General features: G+C 53.7%; 1 protein-coding gene across 1 annotated transcript in view; it reads left to right on the top strand.

Annotated features, from left to right (window-relative positions):
* Positions 1-257: 257 nt before the first annotated feature.
* The window catches only part of LOC137358244 (voltage-dependent L-type calcium channel subunit alpha-1D-like), a 170443-nt gene continuing 152331 nt past the window's right edge, over positions 258-18369 (top strand). The window contains exons 1-5 of the mRNA XM_068024140.1: positions 258-442; positions 6552-6822; positions 7659-7764; positions 15590-15729; positions 18033-18175. Of these exons, the coding sequence (XP_067880241.1) occupies positions 6641-6822; positions 7659-7764; positions 15590-15729; positions 18033-18175 (571 nt within the window). The 5' untranslated portion in view covers positions 258-442; positions 6552-6640. The remainder of the gene's footprint in view (positions 443-6551; positions 6823-7658; positions 7765-15589; positions 15730-18032; positions 18176-18369) is intronic.

The following is an 18369-nucleotide window of genomic DNA, read 5'->3' as shown; positions in this document are numbered from 1 at the left end:
ACAGGGGAAGGGAGGGGCTGCAGGGTGCCGTCACAACCTCCTGCCTCCCGGGACGGTACAGGGGAAGGGAGGGGCTGCAGGGTGCCGTCACAACCTCCTGCCTCCCGGGACGGTACAGGGGAAGGGAGGGGCTGCAGGGTGCCGTCACAACCTCCTGCCTCCCGGGACGGTACAGGGGAAGGGAGGGGCTCTCTCCGTGGCGGTTCCTGCCTGTCAAGGGCAGCGTTGGATCAGCTTGGCTGAGGTGGGGGGGGGGTTGAGGTCAGCACAGCTGATCCCCTGAGTGCTGAGGTTGGGAAACTGTCACTGGTCGGAAGCCCTGCTCGAGGCGATGACAGGTGTCTTCGGCACTTGCAGCAAAACCCGCCAGGACTCGGACTGTTCCTTTATTTTTCCAGACAGCGGTCGATTGTGGGGGAGGCTTTGGGCCTCATCGAGCGAGGTAAGGTCCCAACCATTTAGCCAGCATCTGAAACATCCCAAGGGGGTAGGAGCTGGAGGAGGTTACAGAGACAGGGAGGGTTGTGGGGGCTGGAGGAGGTTACAGAGACAGGGAGGGTTGTGGGGGCTGGAGGAGGTTACAGAGATAGGGAGGGTTGTAGGGGCTCGAGGAGGTTACAGAGATAGGGAGGGTTGTAGGGGCTGGAGGAGGTTACAGAGATAGGGAGGGTTGTAGGAGCTGGAGGAGGTTACAGAGACAGGAAGGGTTGTAGGGGGCTAGAGGAGGTTACAGAGATAGGGAGGGTTGTAGGGGCTGGAGGAGGTTAGAGATAGGGAGGGTTGTAGGGGCTGGCGGAGGTTACAGAGATGGGGAGGGTTGTAGGGGCTGGAGGAGGTTACAGAGATAGGGAGGGTTGTAGGAGCTGGAGGAGGTTACAGAGACAGGGAGGGTTGTAGGGGCTGGAGGAGGTTACAGAGACAGGGAGGGTTGTAGGAGCCGGAGGAGGTTACAGAGACAGGGAGGGTTGTAGGGGCTGGAGGAGGTTACAGAGATAGGGAGGGTTGTAGGAGCTGGAGGAGGTTACAGAGACAGGAAGGGTTGTAGGGGGCTAGAGGAGGTTACAGAGATAGGGAGGGTTGTAGGGGCTGGAGGAGGTTAGAGATAGGGAGGGTTGTAGGGGCTGGCGGAGGTTACAGAGATAGGGAGGGTTGTAGGGGCTGGAGGAGGTTACAGAGATAGGGAGGGTTTTAGGGGCTGGAGGAGGTTACAGAGATAGGGAGGGTTGTAGGAGCTGGAGGAGGTTACAGAGACAGGGAGGGTTGTAGGGGCTGGAGGAGGTTACAGAGATAGGGAGGGTTGTAGGAGCTGGAGGAGGTTACAGAGACAGGGAGGGTTGTAGGGGCTGGAGGAGGTTACAGAGATAGGGAGGGTTGTAGGGACTGGAGGAGGTTACAGAGATAGGGAGGGTTGTAGGGGGCTAGAGGAGGTTACAGAGATTGGGAGGGTTGTAGGGGCTGGAGGAGGTTAGAGATAGGGAGGGTTGTAGGGGCTGGCGGAGGTTACAGAGATAGGGAGGGTTGTAGGGGCTGGAGGAGGTTACAGAGATAGGGAGGGTTGTAGGAGCTGGAGGAGGTTACAGAGACAGGGAGGGTTGCAGGGGCTGGAGGAGGTTACGGAGATAGGGAGGGTTGTAGGGGCTGGAGGAGGTTACAGAGATAGGGAGGGTTGTAGGAGCTGGAGGAAGTTACAGAGACAGGGAGGGTTGTAGGAGCTGGAGGAGGTTACAGAGATAGGGAGGATGGTAGGGGCTGGAGGCGGTTATAGAGATAGGGAGGGTTGTAGGGACTGGAGGAGGTTACAGAGATAGGGAGGGTTGTAGGAGCTGGAGGAGGTTACAGAGACAGGGAGGGTTGTAGGGGCTGGAGGAGGTTACAGAGATAGGGAGGGTTGTAGGGACTGGAGGAGGTTACAGAGATAGGGAGGGTTGTAGGGGGCTAGAGGAGGTTACAGAGATTGGGAGGGTTGTAGGGGCTGGAGGAGGTTAGAGATAGGGAGGGTTGTAGGGGCTGGCGGAGGTTACAGAGATAGGGAGGGTTGTAGGGGCTGGAGGAGGTTACAGAGATAGGGAGGGTTGTAGGGGCTGGAGGAGGTTACAGAGATAGGGAGGGTTGTAGGAGCTGGAGGAGGTTACAGAGATAGGGAGGGTTGTAGGGGCTGGAGGAGGTTACAGAGACAGGGAGGGTTGTAGGGGCTGGAGGAGGTTACAGAGATAGAGAGGGTTGTAGGAGCTGGAGGAGGTTACAGAGACAGGGAGGGTTGCAGGGGCTGGAGGAGGTTACAGAGATAGGGAGGGTTGTAGGGGCTGGAGGAGGTTACAGAGATAGGGAGGGTTGTAGGAGCTGGAGGAGGTTACAGAGACAGGGAGGGTTGTAGGGGCTGGAGGAGGTTACCGAGATAGGGAGACTTGTAGGGGCTGGAGGAGGTTACAGAGATAGGGAGGGTTGTAGGGGCTGGAGGAGGTTACAGAGATAGGGAGGGTTGTAGGGGCTGGAGGAGGTTACAGAGATAGGGAGGGTTGTTGGGACTGGAGGAGGTTACAGAGATAGGGAGGGTTGTTGGGACTGGAGGAGGTTACAGAGATAGGGAGGGTTGTAGGGACTGGAGGAGGTTACAGAGATAGGGAGGGTTGTAGGGACTGGAGGAGGTTACAGAGATAGGGAGGGGCTGAGGTCCACGGAGGGATTTGAACACGAGGATGTGAATTTTAAAATGGAGGTGTTGCCGGACTGGGAGCCAGTGTTGGTCAGGGAGCACGGAGTGGGTGGGGGGTGTGATCGTTGAACAGGACTTGGTGCGAGTTAGGACACGGGGCAGCAGAGTGCATGATGTCTTGATGTTTACGATGGGTGGAAGGTAGGAGATAGGGGAGGAGAGTCTCGGGATAGTCAAGTCTGGAGGGGACAGAAGGGTGAGGGTTTCAGGAGTGGATGGGCTAGGGCGGGGGCGGAATCGGGGGAGTGCCTGGCAGCTAGGAACAGAAGACCCCAGTGTCTCCGAGATTCCACGGTTTGTTTTCCTTTATTATGAAGAGGTTATGATATTTCTGATGTTTATCATGTTTCTGTAACCTGCTTCCTGAAACAAAGACAGACTCGATTCTCTCCAGCTCCTCTTACCACCTCAGGACCTTCCCAAAGAACCTCACAGACAATGGAGGAATATTTTTCTGAAGGGTGGTCATTGTTGTAATGTAGGAACCGCAGCAGCCATTATCTGCACAGAAAGATCCCACAAAAAGCAATGTGATAAATGACCCAGATCATTTGTTTTTCAGAGGGTCTTCAGGGATAAATATCGGCTCCAGGACACCGGGGAGAACTCCCACCCTCCAGCTCTTCTTCCAGTAGTGGCCATATGATCTTTTACCCCCACCTGAGAGGGCAGAAGGGGGCCTCGGGTTTAAAGTCTCATCCTGAACGACGGCACCTCTGACAGTGCGGCACTCCCTCATTACTGACCCTCCGACAGTGCGGCGTTCCCTCAGTACTGACCCTCCGACAGTGCGGCGTTCCCTCAGTACTGACCCTCCGACAGTGCGGTGCTCCCTCAGTACTGACCGTCCGACAGTGCAGCACTCCCTCAGTACTGACCCTCCGACAGTGCGGCGCTCCCTCAGTACTGACCCTCCGACAGTACGGCGCTCCCTCAGTACTGACCCTCCGACAGTGCGGCACTCCCTCAGTACTGACCCTCCGACAGTGCGGCGCTCCCTCAGTACTGACCCTCCGACAGTGCGGCGCTCCCTCAGTACTGACCCTCCGACAGTGCGGCGCTCCCTCAGTACTGACCCGCCGACAGTGCGGCGCTCCCTCAGTACTGACCCTCCGACAGTGCGGCGTTCCCTCAGTACTGACCCTCCGACAGTGCGGCGCTCCCTCAGTACTGACCCTCCGACAGTGCGGCGCTCCCTCAGTACTGACCCTCCGACAGTGCGGCGCTCCCTCAGTACTGACCCTCCGACAGTGCGGCGCTCCCTCAGTACTGACCCTCCGACAGTGCGGCGCTCCCTCAGTACTGACCCTCCGACAGTGCGGCGCTCCCTCAGTACTGACCCTCCGACAATGCGGTGCTCCCGCAGTATTGACATGGGGGGAGTGTCTGCCTGGATTAGGGACCTCAAACGCACAACCGGCTGACTCAAAGGCAAGAGTGAGACCCACTGAAACATGGCAGATTGGCTGTTCTGAGCTGAAATGGTGCAGGGGGAGTTTGCAGTTGGCGTGTGTGTGTGTGTATGAGAATGAGTGAGAGAGTGTGTGTGTGTGAGAGAGGGTGGGTGAGAGAGTGTGTGTGGGTGAGTGTGAGAGAGTGTTTGTGTGAGAGAGTGAGTTAGTGAGTGAGTAAGGGAGGGGCCAGAGTTCCCTCTCTTGATCACTACCCGTTTCCCCCTGTGGAGAAGCAGCACGTGTGGAGACATGAGGAGAGGGCAGGATGGGGCTGAGCTGGACCATGTGGAGGTGACATGGTCGGAGAGGGTGGAGGGGTTAATGAGTCAAAGGAGCATGGGTCAGAAAGTCAAAACCTTCGGGAAACGAGCACGGCCGGATTGTCCATTCTCTCACAGAATCACAGAATAATACAGTGCAGAAAAGGCCCTTCACCCCATCGAGTCTGCACTGATTCATTAAAGACACCTGACCTGTCTACCTAATCCCATTTGCCAGCACTTGCCCCATAGCCTTGAATGTTATGACGTGCCAAGTGCTCATCCAGGTACTTTTTAAAGGATGTGAGGCAACCCGCCTCTACCACCCTCCCAGGCAAGGCATTCCAGACCGTCACCACCCTCTGGGTAAAAAAAGTTCTTCCTCAAATCCCCCTTAAACCTCCCGCCCCTCACTTTAAACTTGTGACCCCTCGTAACTGACCCTTCAACTAAGGGGAACAGCTGCTCCCTATCCACCCTGTCCATGCCCCTCATTATCTTGTACACCTCGATCAGGTCACCCCTCAGTCTTCTCTGCTCCAGTGAAAACAACCCAAGCCTATCCAACCTCTCTTCATAGCTTAAATGTTCCATCCCAGGCAACATCCTGGTGAATCGCCTCTGCACCCCCTCCAATGCAATCACATCCTTCCTATAATGTGCCGACCAGAATTGCACACAGTACTCCAGCTGTGGCCTTATCAAAGTTCTATACAACTCCAACATGACCTCCCTGCTTTTTCAATCGAGGCATAGATTACAAAAGGCAAGTGTTCCATATGCCTTTTTCACCACCCTATTAACCTGCCCTTCTGCCTTCAGAGATCTATGGACAAACAGGCCAAGGTCCCTTTGTTCCTCGGAACTTCCCAGTGTCAGGCCATTCATTGAATACTTCCGTGTCACATTACTCCTTCCAAAGTGTATCACCTCACACTTTTCAGGGTTAAATTCCATCTGCCACTTTTCTGCCCATTTGACCATCCCGTCTATATCTTCCTGTAACTTAAGACACTCAACCTCACTGTTAACCACTCGGCCAGTCTTTGTGTCATCCACGAACTTACTGATCCTACCCCCCACATAGTCATCTATGTCGTTTATATAAATGACAAACAATAGGGTACCCAGCACAGATCCCTGTGGTACGCCACTGGACACTGGCTTCCAGTCACTAAAACAGCTGTCTGACATCACTCTCTGGCTCCTACAGCTAAGCCAATTTTGAATCCACCTTATCAAGTTACCCTGTATCCCATGTGCATTTGCTTTCTTGATAAGTCTCCCATGTGGGACCTTGTCAAAGGCTTTGCTGAAATCCATGTAAACTACATCAACTGCACTCCCCTCATCGACACACCTGGTCACATGCTCAAAAAATTCAATCAAATTTGTTAGGCATGGCCTCCCTCTGACAAAGCCATGCTGACTATTTCTAATCAAATTTTGCCTCTCCAAGTGGAGATAGATTCTCTCCTTCAAATTTTCTCCAATAGTTTCCCTCCCATTGACGTGAGACTCACTGGTCAGTAGTTCCCTGGCTTATCTCTACAACCTTTCTTCAATAGTGGGACCACATTAGCTGTTCTCCAGTCCTCTGGCACCTCCCCCGTGGCCAACGAGGAATTAAAAATTAGGGTCAGAGCCCCTGCAATCTCCACCCTCGCCTCCCACAGCATCCTGGGACACAGATCGTCCGGACCTGGAGATTTGTCCACTTTTAAGCCTGCTAAAACCTCCAGTACCATGTCACTCCCTATGACAATTTGCTCAAGAACCTCACAGTCTCTGTCTCTCAGTTCCATATCTACTTCCTCATTCTTTTGGGTGAAGACAGATGTGAAGTATTCATTCAACACCCTACCAATGTCCTCTGGCTCCACCCACAGATTTCCCCCTTGGTCCCTAATGGGTCCTACTCTTTCCCTGGTTATCCTCTTCCCATTGATATACTTATAGAATATCTTGGGATTTTCCCTACTTTTACCGGCCAGAGCTTTCTCATGCCCCCTCTTTGCTCTCCTAATTGCTTTCTTAAGCTCCATCCTACACTTTCTGTACTCCACTAATGCTTCCGTTGATTTGCTCTCCTTGTATTTGCTCTCTCCTTGGCTCTCCCTGCAGGAGACAGGCCTCACCCTCAGGGTTCCGACCCCGACCTGTCTTCAGACGCCAGCGAGGAATCACCCCTGGACTGGCCTCTGGACGCTGGAATGACCGGCACTGACACACTGACATCACAGGGCAGCGCGGCCGCAGCCCACAGGAGGCGTACCCAGCACTCACGGAGCAAGTCGCAAGGAAATACCTCCGGTCACCGGGCCCCACGAGCTCTCTACTGCCTGAACCTCAACAATCCCATCAGGAGAGCCTGCATCAGCTTCGTCGAGTGGAAGTATCCTTCACCGCAGCACGGGGGTTAGATACAGAGTAAAGCTCCCTCTACACTGTCCCCATCAAACACTCCCAGGACAGGTACAGTACGGGGGTTAGATACAGAGTAAAGCTCCCTCTACACTGTCCCCCATCAAACACTCCCAGGACAGGTACAGTACGGGGGTTAGATACAGAGTAAAGCTCCCTCTACACTGTCCCCATCAAACACTCCCAGGACAGGTACAGTATGGGGGTTAGATACAGAGTAAAGCTCCCTGTACACTGTCCCCATCAAACACTCCCAGGACAGGTACAGTACGGGGGTTAGATACAGAGTAAAGCTCCCTCTACACTGTCCCCATCAAACACTCCCAGGACAGGTACAGTACGGGGGTTAGATACAGAGTAAAGCTCCCTCTACACTGTCCCCATCAAACACTCCCAGGACAGGTACAGTACGGGGGTTAGATACAGAGTAAAGCTCCCTCTACACTGTCCCCATCAAACACTCCCAGGACAGGTACAGTACGGGGGTTAGATACAGAGTAAAGCTCCCTCTACACTGTCCCCATCAAACACTCCCAGGACAGGTACAGCACGGGGTTAGATACAGAGTAAAGCTCCCTCTACACTGTCCCCCATCAAACACTCCCAGGACAGGTACAGTACGGGGGTTAGATACAGAGTAAAGCTCCCTCTACACTGTCCCCATCAAACACTCCCAGGACAGGTACAGTACAGCTTGTGCTGCAGCCTCTTCCTGTGTGTGTGTGTGTGCGAGATACGACAACACCCCTGACGTCCGCTGCTTGATTCTCTCCGTGTACTTTCTGTTCTCCTTAACCTATTGTGCAGGCCATTTGATATCCTGATCTTGTTGACCATCTTTGCCAACTGTGTGGCCTTAGCGGTGCATATTCCGTTCCCCGAGGATGACTCGAACAACATGAACCACAGTCTGGTGAGTCCCGTGCACCTTGACCCTTAACCGAGTGAGACCTGTGCACTTTGACCCCTAACTTAGTGAGTCCCCGTGCACCTTGACCCTTAATTTAGTGAGTCCCGGTGCACCTTGACCCCTAACTTCGTGAGTCCCGTGCACCTTGACCCTTAATTTAGTGAGTCCCGTGCACCTTGACCCTTAACTTAGTGAGACCCGTGCACCTTGACCCTCTTCAAACGGGGGCAGGGTGTGGGCAGGGAGACGGGGTTCCAGGGACACCTCCTGGCCTGGGAGACTCTCTCAGACTGTGGCAGAGAATGAAGCAGCAAATCAGTGTCTAACGCACAAGGTCAAACCATCTCCCTTTTAGCAGGGTTCAATGAGGGATAAATATTAGGCCCCAGGACACCCGGGAGAAGTCCCCCGCCCTCCCCACACTCTTCCTGCAATGGTGGCCCTGGGATCCTTTACATACACCTGAGAGGGCAGATGGGGCCTCGGGTTTAACGTCTCATCCTGAAAGACGGCCCCTCCGACAGTGCGGCGCTCCCTCAGTACTGACCCTCCGACAGTGCGGCGCTCCCTCAGGACTGACCCTCCGACAGTGCGGCTGTCCCTCAGTACTAACCCTCCGACAGTGCGGAGCTCCCTCAGTACTGACCCTCCGACAGTGCGGCTCTCCCTCAGTACTGACCCTCCGACAGTGCGGTGCACCCTCAATACTGACCCTCCGACAGTGCGGCTCTCCCTCAGAACTGACCCTCCAACAGTGCGGCTCTCCCTCAGTACTGACCCTCTGACAGTGCGGCTCTCCCTCAGTACTGACCCTCCAACAGTGCGGTGCACCCTCAATACTGACCCTCCGACAGTGCGGCTCTCCCTCAGTACTGACCCTCCGACAGTGCGGCGCTCGCTCAGTGCTGACATGGGGAGGAGGGGCGGGTGTGGAGTGTCGGGCCTGGGTTATGAGGCTCGAGCCGCTGGAGTGGGGGCTCGGAACCCGAGACCCTCTGACTCGGAGGTGAGAGTGCGACATGGCTGACACATTCATCATGCTTTGTTAAATGTCACAATTCAAAGAGGCAGAGATGGGTTTCATGCTGAAACAAAGAACAAAGAACAAAGAAAATTACAGCACAGGAACAGGCCCTCCAGGCCTGCGCCGATCCAAATCCTCTATCTAAACATGTCGCCTATTTTCTAAGGGTCTGTATCTCTTTACTTCCTGCACATTCATGTATCTGTCCAGATACATCTTAAAAGACACTATCGTGCCCGCGTCTACCACCTCCGCTGGTAATGCATTCCAGGCACCCACCACCCTCTGCGTAAAGAACTTTCCACGCATATCCCCCCTAAACTTTTCCCCTCTCACTTTGAACTCGTGTCCCCTTGTAATTGAATCCCCCACTCTGGGAAAAAGCTTCTTGCTATCCACCCTGTCAATACCTCTCATGATTTTGTACACCTCAATCAGGTCCCCCCTCAAACTCCGTCTTTCTAACGAAAATAATCCTAGTCTGCTCAACCTCTCTTCATAGCTAGCGCCCTCCATACCAGGCAACATCCTGGTGAACCTCCTCTGCACCCTCTCCAAAGCATCCACATCCTTTTGGTAATGTGGCGACCAGAACTGCACGCAGTATTCCAAATGTGGCCGAACCAAAGTCCTATACAACTGTAACATGACCTGCCAACTCTTGTACTCAATACCCCGTCCGATGAAGGAAAGCATGCCGTATGCCTTCTTGACCACTCTATTGACCTGCGTTGCCACCTTCAGGGAACAATGGACCTGAACACCCAAATCTCTCTGTACATCAATTTTCCCCAGGACTTTTCCATTTACTGTATAGTTCACTCTTGAATTGGATCTTCCAAAATGCATCACCTCGCATTTGCCCTGATTGAACTCCATCTGCCATTTCTCTCCAGTCTATCTATATTCTGCTGTATTCTCTGACAGTCCCCTTCAGTATCTGCTACTCCACCAATCTTAGTGTCGTCTGCAAACTTGCTAATCAGACCACCTATACTTTCCTCCAAATCATTTATGTATATCACAAACAACAGTGGTCCCAGCACGGATCCCTGTGGAACACCACTGGTCACACGTCTCCATTTTGAGAAACTCCCTTCCACTGCTACTCTCTGTCTCCTGTTGCCCAGCCAGTTCTTTATCCATCTAGCTAGTACACCTTGGACCCCATGCGCCTTCACTTTCTCCATCAGCCTACCATGGGGAACCTTATCAAACGCCTTACTGAAGTCCATGTATATGACATCTACAGCCCTTCCCTCATCAATCAACTTTGTCACTTCCTCAAAGAATTCTATTAAGTTGGTAAGACATGACCTTCCCTGCACAAAACCATGTTGCCTATCACTGATAAGCCCATTTTCTTTCAAATGGGAATAGATCCTATCCCTCAGTATCTTCTCCAGCAGCTTCCCTGCCACTGACGTCAGGCTCACCGGTCTATAATTACCTGGATTTTCCCTGCTACCCTTCTTAAGCAAGGGGACAACATTAGCAATTCTCCAGTCCTCCGGGACCTCACCCGTGTTTAAGGATGTTGCCAAGATATCTGTTAAGACCCCAACTATTTCCTCTCTCGCTTCCCTCAGTAACCTGGGATAGATCCCATCTGGACCTGGGGACTTGTCCACCTTAATGCCTTTTAGAATACCCAACACTTCCTCCCTCCTTATGCTGACTTGACCTAGAGTAATCAAACATCTGTCCCTAACCTCAACATCCGTCATGTCCCTCTCCTCGGTGAATACCGATGCAAAGTACTCGTTTAGAATCTCACCCATTTTCTCTGACTCCACGCATAACTTTCCTCCTTTGTCCTTGAGTGGGCCAATCCTTTCTCTAGTTACCCTCTTTCTCCTTATATATGAATAAAAGGCTTTGGGATTTTCCTTAACCCTGTTTGCTAAAGATATTTCATTACCCCTTTTAGCCCTCTTAATTCCTCGTTTCAGATTGGTCCTACATTCCCGATATTCTTTCAAAGCTTCGTCTTTCTTCAGCCTCCTAGACCTTATGTATGCTTCCTTTTTCCTCTTAGCTAGTCTCACAATTTCACCTGTCATCCATGGTTCCCTAATCTTGCCATTTCTATCCCTCATTTTCACAGGAACATGTCTCTCCTGCACGCTAATCAACCTCTCTTTAAAAGCCTCCCACATGTCACATGTGGATTTACCTTCAAACAGCTGCTCCCAATCTACATTCCCCAGCTCCTGCCGAATTTTGGTATAGTTGGCCTTCCCCCAATTTAGCACTCTTCCTTTAGGACCACTCTCGTCTTTGTCCATGAGTATTCTAAAATTTACGGAATTGTGATCACTATTCCCAAAGTAGTCCCCTACTGAAACGTCAACCACCTGGCCGGGCTCATTCCCCAACACCAGGTCCAGTATGGCCCCTTCCCGAGTTGGACTATTTACATACTGCTCTAGAAAACCCTCCTGGATGCTCCTTACAAATTCTGCTCCATCTAGACCTCTAACACTAAGTGAATCCCAGTCAATGTTGGGAAAATTAAAATCTCCGATCACCACCACCCTGTTGCTCCTACATCTTTCCATAATCTGTTTACATATTTGTACCCCTATCTCACGCTCGCTGTTGGGAGGCCTGTAGTACAGCCCCAACATTGTTACCGCACCCTTCCTATTTCTGAGTTCTGCCCATATTGCCTCACAGCTCGAGTCCTCCATAGTGCCTTCCTTCAGCACAGCTGTGATATCCTCTTTGACCAGTAATGCAACTCCTCCACCCCTTTTACCTCCCTCTCTATCCCGCCTGAAGCATCGGTATCCTGGGATATTTAGTTGCCAATCATGCCCTTCCCTTAACAAAGTCTCAGTAATAGCAATAACATCATACTCCCAGGTACTAATCCAAGCCCTAAGTTCATCTGCCTTACCTACTACACTTCTTGCATTAAGACAAATACACCTCAGACCACCAGTCCCTTGCGTATATCATCTGCTCCCTGCCTACTCTTTCCCTTAGTCACACTGACTTCATTATCTAGTTCCTTACAGGCTTTAGTTACTACATCCTTACTCTCCACTGACCTCATTTGGCTGGGGGAAAGACACCCACTCGCGGCGGGGGGGGATCCTGTTCTGAGGCTGTGTGGAACCTGTTTCACGCGGTGCCACCCTCGAGGCCTTCAGAGATGATTCATTTGGGAGCCTGAGCCTGCAAGTGAAGGCCCCACGTGAACCAACTGGGCCTTCAGGACTCCTGGCAGTTTCTCCTTTTGAAACGCACCGGAGGGAAGAGATTGCAGCACGAGGATTCACTCGGCAAAACCTTCCTAATCCCTTCAACCCACGTGGCCAGCTGACAATCTCATTAACAGCTTATATTAAAGTGAGCGTTTAATGAGTAAAATGGAATCACTTGTCCAGGATCAATTCCAACTGTGTAGAATCTCTGTGCGCTATCAGTGGAGAAGGAAAGACTCCTTTCACCACCTCAGCATGTCCCAAAGCACCTCACAGACAATGAAGGAGTTTTTCTGAATTGTGTTCACTGTATGTCATGCAGGAAACTCGGCGGCTAATTTATGCACAGCAAGATCCCACAAACAGAAATGTGATAAATGAGTCAGGGTGTCTGTTTCTTTGAAATGATGTTGGTTGAGGGATAAATATCAGCCCCGGGGATGGGGAGGGTGGTGGGGGTGGGGGAACTCACCCCGCGCCCATCACCTGCCTGCTCTTTTTCCAATAGAGGCCGTGGGATCCTTTACATCCACCTGAGAGGGCAGATGAGTGCCTCGGGTTTAACGTCTCATCCTGAAAGACGGCCCCTACGACAGCGCGGCGCTCCCTCAGTACTGACCCTCCGACAGTGCGGTGCTCCCTCAGTACTTACCCTCCGACAGTGCGGCGCTCCCTCAGTACTGACCCTCCGACAGTGCGGCACTCCCTCAGTACTGACCCTGTGATAGTGCGGCGCTCCCTCAGTGCTGATCCTCCGACAGTGCGGCACTCCCTCAGTACTGACCCTCCAACAGTGCGGAGCTCCCTCAGTACTGACCCTCCAACAGTGCGGAGACCCCTCAGTACTGACCCTCCGACAGTGCGGCACTCCCTCAGTACTGACCCTCCGACAGTGAGGGGCTCCCTCAGTACTGACCCTCCGACAGTGCGGCGCTCCCTCAGTACTGACCCTCCGACAGTGCGGCACTCCCTCAGTACTGACCCTGTGATAGTGAGGGGCTCCCTCAGTACTGACCCTCTGACAGTGCGGCGCTCCCTCAGTACTGACCCTCCGACAGTGCGGCACTCCCTCAGTACTGACCCTGTGATAGTGCGGCGCTCCCTCAGTGCTGACCCTCCGACAGTGTGGCACTCCCTCAGTACTGACCCTTCAACAGTGCGGAGCTCCCTCAGTACTGACTCTCCAACAGTGCGGAGACCCCTCAGTACTGACCCTCCGACAGTGCGGGGCTCCCTCAGTGCTGACCCTCCGACAGTGCGGCGCTCCCTCAGTGCTGACCCTCCGACAGTGCGGCGCTCCCTCAGTACTGACCCTCTGACAGTGCGGGGCTCCCTCAGTACTGACCCTGTGACAGTGCGGCGCACCCACCGTACTGCCCCTCCGACAGTGTGGCACTCTCACAGTACTGCCCCTCCGACAGTGTGGCACTCCCTCAGTGCTGACCCTCCGACAGTGCGGCGCTCCCACAGTACTGACCCTCTGACAGTGCGGCGCTCCCACAGTACTGCCCCTCCGACAGTGTGGCACTCCGTCAGTACTGACCCTCCGACAGTACGGCGCTCCCACAGTACTGACCCTCCGACAGTGCGGCGCACCCTCAGTACTGACCCTCCGACAGTGCGGCGCTCCCACAGTACTGACCCTGTGACAGTACGGCGCTCCCACAGTACTGACCCTGTGACAGTACGGCGCTCCCTCAGTACTGACCCTCCGACAGTGCGGCGCTCCCACAGTACTGACCCTGTGACAGTACGGCGATCCCTCAGTACTGCCCCTCCGACAGTGTGGCACTCCGTCAACTGCCCCTCCGACAGTGTGGCGCTCCCACAGTACTGCCCCTCTGACAGTGTGGCGCTCCCACAGTACTGCCCCTCCGACAGTATGGCACTCCGTCAGTACTGACCCTCTGACAGTGTGGCGCACCCTCAGTACTGACCCTCCGACAGTGTGGCACTCCGTCAGTACTGACCCTCCGACAGTACGGCGCTCCCACAGTACTGACCCTCCGACAGTGCGGCGCACCCTCAGTACTGACCCTCCGACAGTGCGGCGCTCCCACAGTACTGACCCTGTGACAGTACGGCGCTCCCTCAGTACTGACCCTCCGACAGTACGGCGCTCCCTCAGTACTGACCCTCCGACAGTGCGGCGCTCCCACAGTACTGACCCTGTGACAGTACGGCGATCCCTCAGTACTGACCCTCCGACAGTGTGGCACTCCGTCAGTACTGCCCCTCCGACAGTGTGGCGCTCCCACAGTACTGCCCCTCCGACAGTACGGCGCTCCCTCAGTACTGCCCCTCTGACAGTGTGGCGCTCCCACAGTACTGCCCCTCCGACAGTGTGGCACTCCGTCAGTACTGACCCTCCGACAGTACGGCGCTCCCTCAGTACTGACTCTCCGACAGTGTGGCGCTCCCTCAGTACTGACCCTCCGACAGTGTGGCGCTCCCTCAGTACTGCCCCTCCGACAGTGTGGCACTCCCTCAGTACTGACCCTCTGACAGTGCGGCGCTCTCACAGTAGTGACCCTGTGACATGACTCTCGGATCCCTGGCCGATGCTTCTGGTGTGAGGGAAGGTGTGAAAGTGAAAGAGCTTTGTCTCAAGGGGGACAGAAACTTTGTTGTGTTTGACACAGGAGGGTTTCTGCCATGGGTACCGACTGGAAATGTGGCTCAGTGTTCTTCAGAGAGGGAGCTGATGAAATGGCCTGGAATGTTGTTCAGTCTACCCATCCATTATTGCTCAAATACCTGATGAATCCATCCCCTGCTTCACCCTCCCAACGGCCATTGCAGATGTTGATCTTCTTCTGTCTGTTATCCAGAAATCAAATCCCACTTTTCTGTTCCACTCGCATGGCTGAGTGACGAATCAGCTGGGATTGAAGTGTCAGCAGTAAGGAGACTGTACACTGTACTCTCGGTGCCGTCTCACCAACCCCCTGTACAGTTGTAGCAAGATTTCCCGTACTTTCCCCCTTGCAATAATGTCCAAGACTCCATTTGCCTTCCCAATCACTTGCTGTACCTGCACGCTAACGTTTTGTGATTTATGTACCGGTACAGCCAGATCCCCCTGTACCTCCGAGTTCTGCAGCCTCTCTACATTTAAATAGTGTACAGCTTTTTGATTCTTCCTGCCAAAGTGGACATGTTCACACTTTCCCACATGATATTCCATCTGCCAAGTTTTTGCCCACTCACTTAACCTATCTCTAATCTCTTTGTAGACTCACGAACTCCTCTTGACAAATTATTTTCCTACCTGTCTTTGTGTTTTCCGCAAATTTAGTTGTGATACGTTCGGTCCCTTCATCCAAGTCCTTGAAATAGATGGTAAATAGTTGCGGCCTCAGCACTGATCCCCTGTGGCACTGCCACTGGGGGAGTGTCAGGCCTCTGTTACAGGGCCTCGAGTCTCTGGAGTAGGGGCTCGAACCCCTGTCCCTGTGACTCTGAGGCAGGAGAGAGGGATCCGTTGAGCCTCAGCGGAGAGCAAAGCAGAGACTGGTGATTCATGGAGGTTCGAAGGACTGTGAAAGAGCTGTGCTGATGTGCTTTTCGCTCTGCACCGTCCCGTTTGCAGGAGAAGATCGAATACGTATTCCTGATTGTCTTCACTGTGGAAACCTTTTTCAAGATCATTGCCTATGGACTGTTCATGCACCCGAACGCTTACGTGCGGAATGGTTGGAACCTGCTGGACTTTGTCATCGTGATAGTGGGGTCAGTATCAACGGTTGCTGCAGCCTGTCGAAAAGCTGCCAGCTCACTTTGTCCGCAACAACTCGCACGTAGTCGGGACAGGTGACGGGAAGCTCGGTCAAAGAGGTCTTAAAGGAGGGGAGAGAGAGAGAGAGAGGGGCGGAGAGATTTAGGGAGGGAATTCTGTAAGATTTGGGTTGGGTGTCCCAGATTGCCTTACTTCCAGAGGGTAGGTGGGTGCCTTGTGCCTATCCGCAATTACAACTTCCCACTCAGTTCCCCAGTCTCCAAGGGACGGGTACGCAGGATGGATTCCCTCCTCTTGCCCCTGGACTCACCCCACTGCTCATCTCTTGTCCTTGTTCACTTATTTTGCCATGACGACACAATGCTATCAGGACCCAGAAATGTCTCCACGAAGGCCTGTGCCAGGAGGAGCTGTATGACCCAGCTAGCACGATGCATACCTGACTGTGCTGTGTGGGTTTCATCTCCTGCAGAGGCAAGTGTGTCCCTTCAACAAGGGAGAGAGATAGTGAGACAGAGAGAGAAACATCTTGCTAAGAATCCACAGCATCAGCATTTTATTCTCCAAGTATTATTTCCAGCTGTTCCAGCATATTCTCAGAACGACTGTCAGAATTCCAGAGCTGAGGGCCCCAGGCAGCTGAAGGCACGGCCGCCAATGGTGGAGCGATGGGAATTGGGGGATGGTCAAGAGGCCGGAATTGGAGGACCGCAGAGATCTCGGAGGGTTGTAGGGACTGGAGGAGGTTACAGAGATAGGGAGGGCTGTCGGGGCTGGAGGAGGTTACAGAGACAGGGAGGGTTGTTGGGGCTGGAGGAGGTTACAGAGATAGGGAGGGTTGTAGGGTCTGGAGGAGGTTACAGAGATGGGGAGGGTTGTAGGGGCAGGAGGAGGTTACAGAGATAGGGAATTTTGTAGGGGCTGGAGGAGGTTACAGAGATAGGGAGGGTTGTAGGGACTGGAGGAGGTTACAGAGATAGGGAGGGTTGTAGGGGCTGGTGGAGGTTACAGAGATAGGGAGGGTGGTAGGGGCTGTAGTGTGGTGCTCCCTCAGTACTGACCCTCCGACAGTGCGGCGCTCCCTCAGTACTGACCCTCCGACAATGCGGCGCTCCCTCAGTACTGACCCTCCGACAGTGCGGCGCTCCCTCAGTACTGACCCTCTGACAGTGCGGCTCTCCCTCAGTACTGACCCTCCGACAGTGCGGCGCTCCCTCAGTACTGACCCTCCGACAGTGCCGCGCTCCCTCAGTACTGACCCTCCGACAGTGCGGCACTCCCTCAGTACTGACCCTCCGACAGTGCGGCACTCCCTCAGTACTGACCCTCCGACAGTGCGGCGCTCCCTCAGTACTGACCCTCTGACAGTGTGGCGCTCCCTAAGTACTGACACCGGGGGAGTGTTGGGCCTGGATTATGGGACTCGAATCTCTGGAGTGGGGTGTTCGAAGCCACAACCCTCTGACTCAGAGGCGAGTGGCACTTAAGGGGAGAAAGTCTTGCATTTCTATAACACCTTTCACCTCTTCAGCTCATCCCAAAGAGCTGTAATACCAATAAACTACCATTGCAATGCCATCACTGTTGTAATATCGGAAACACGGCAGCCATTTTGCACACCGCAAGCTCGCACAAACTGCAATGTGACAAGTGACCCAGATCACCTGATATTGAGTGATATTGGTGAGGGGTAAACATCAGCCCCCGGGGACACCGGGCCCAGACCACACTGTTGTTTGTGGGATCCTGCTGTGCGCCAATTTCCTGCCGTGATTCCTTCGTTACAGCGGTGACTGCACTCCTCCATTGGGTGTGAGGCGCTTCGGGATGTCCTGAGGTGGCGAAAGGTGCTGGAGAAGAGGCGAGTCCTATTCTGAGCGAGGGATGGTGCAATGGCTGGGAGGGGATTTGGTTGGCGACTTCTGGTTGGGTGTGACTGGTCACAAAGTGGGTGCATTGTTTGCAAAGCGGAATGTGAAGCATGTGTTGGCATCTTGCACTCTGCTTGTCTGGCGGTCGAATTGTTGACATTACAGAGACCGCCCACTGACCAATGTTCAACTTGCTCTTCTCCTTCACTCATGCTTCTTCAATCCCTTTCTTGTCCTTCACTTCTCATTTTCCTCGGTTTTTTTCTCTTCCTCCTCTTCTTCCTCCGCCTCCTTTGCACCCTCTTTCAATTCTCCCCCTTCCACCCCCTCCCTTCCCCTCTTCCTTGCCTCTCGTGCCTTCCTCCTGCTGTCCCGTGTTCCACGTTCCCCTCTTCCGTTCGACCTCCACCCACGATCCCCTGCAGCCTGTTCAGCGTCGTCTTGGAGACCGCGACGCATAAGACGGGCGACAGCCACCACATGGCGGGGAAGGCCGGAGGCTTCGACGTGAAGGCACTGCGCGCATTCCGTGTATTACGGCCCTTGCGTCTTGTGTCAGGTGTTCCTAGTGAGTATGAAGAGATGGGGCTGACCCTTTGCCCTGAAAAGTGGTCACGGTGACAATGGAAGACCTCGGGTTTGCAATGTTGCGTCAAAGACACAACCAGTTTTATTTTTAATTCATTCTGGAAATTTGGGCAAGCGTAGAGTTCATTGCTTGGTCCCTTCTTCCCTGTTCAGAAGGGGCCGTGGGTCTGGAGT

This window comes from Heterodontus francisci, chromosome 49 (assembly GCF_036365525.1).
Source record: "Heterodontus francisci isolate sHetFra1 chromosome 49, sHetFra1.hap1, whole genome shotgun sequence".
Classification (NCBI taxonomy): domain Eukaryota; kingdom Metazoa; phylum Chordata; class Chondrichthyes; order Heterodontiformes; family Heterodontidae; genus Heterodontus; species Heterodontus francisci.
The sequence above is the reverse complement of the archived record's forward strand: the minus strand, read 5'-3'. Positions and strand labels throughout refer to the sequence as shown.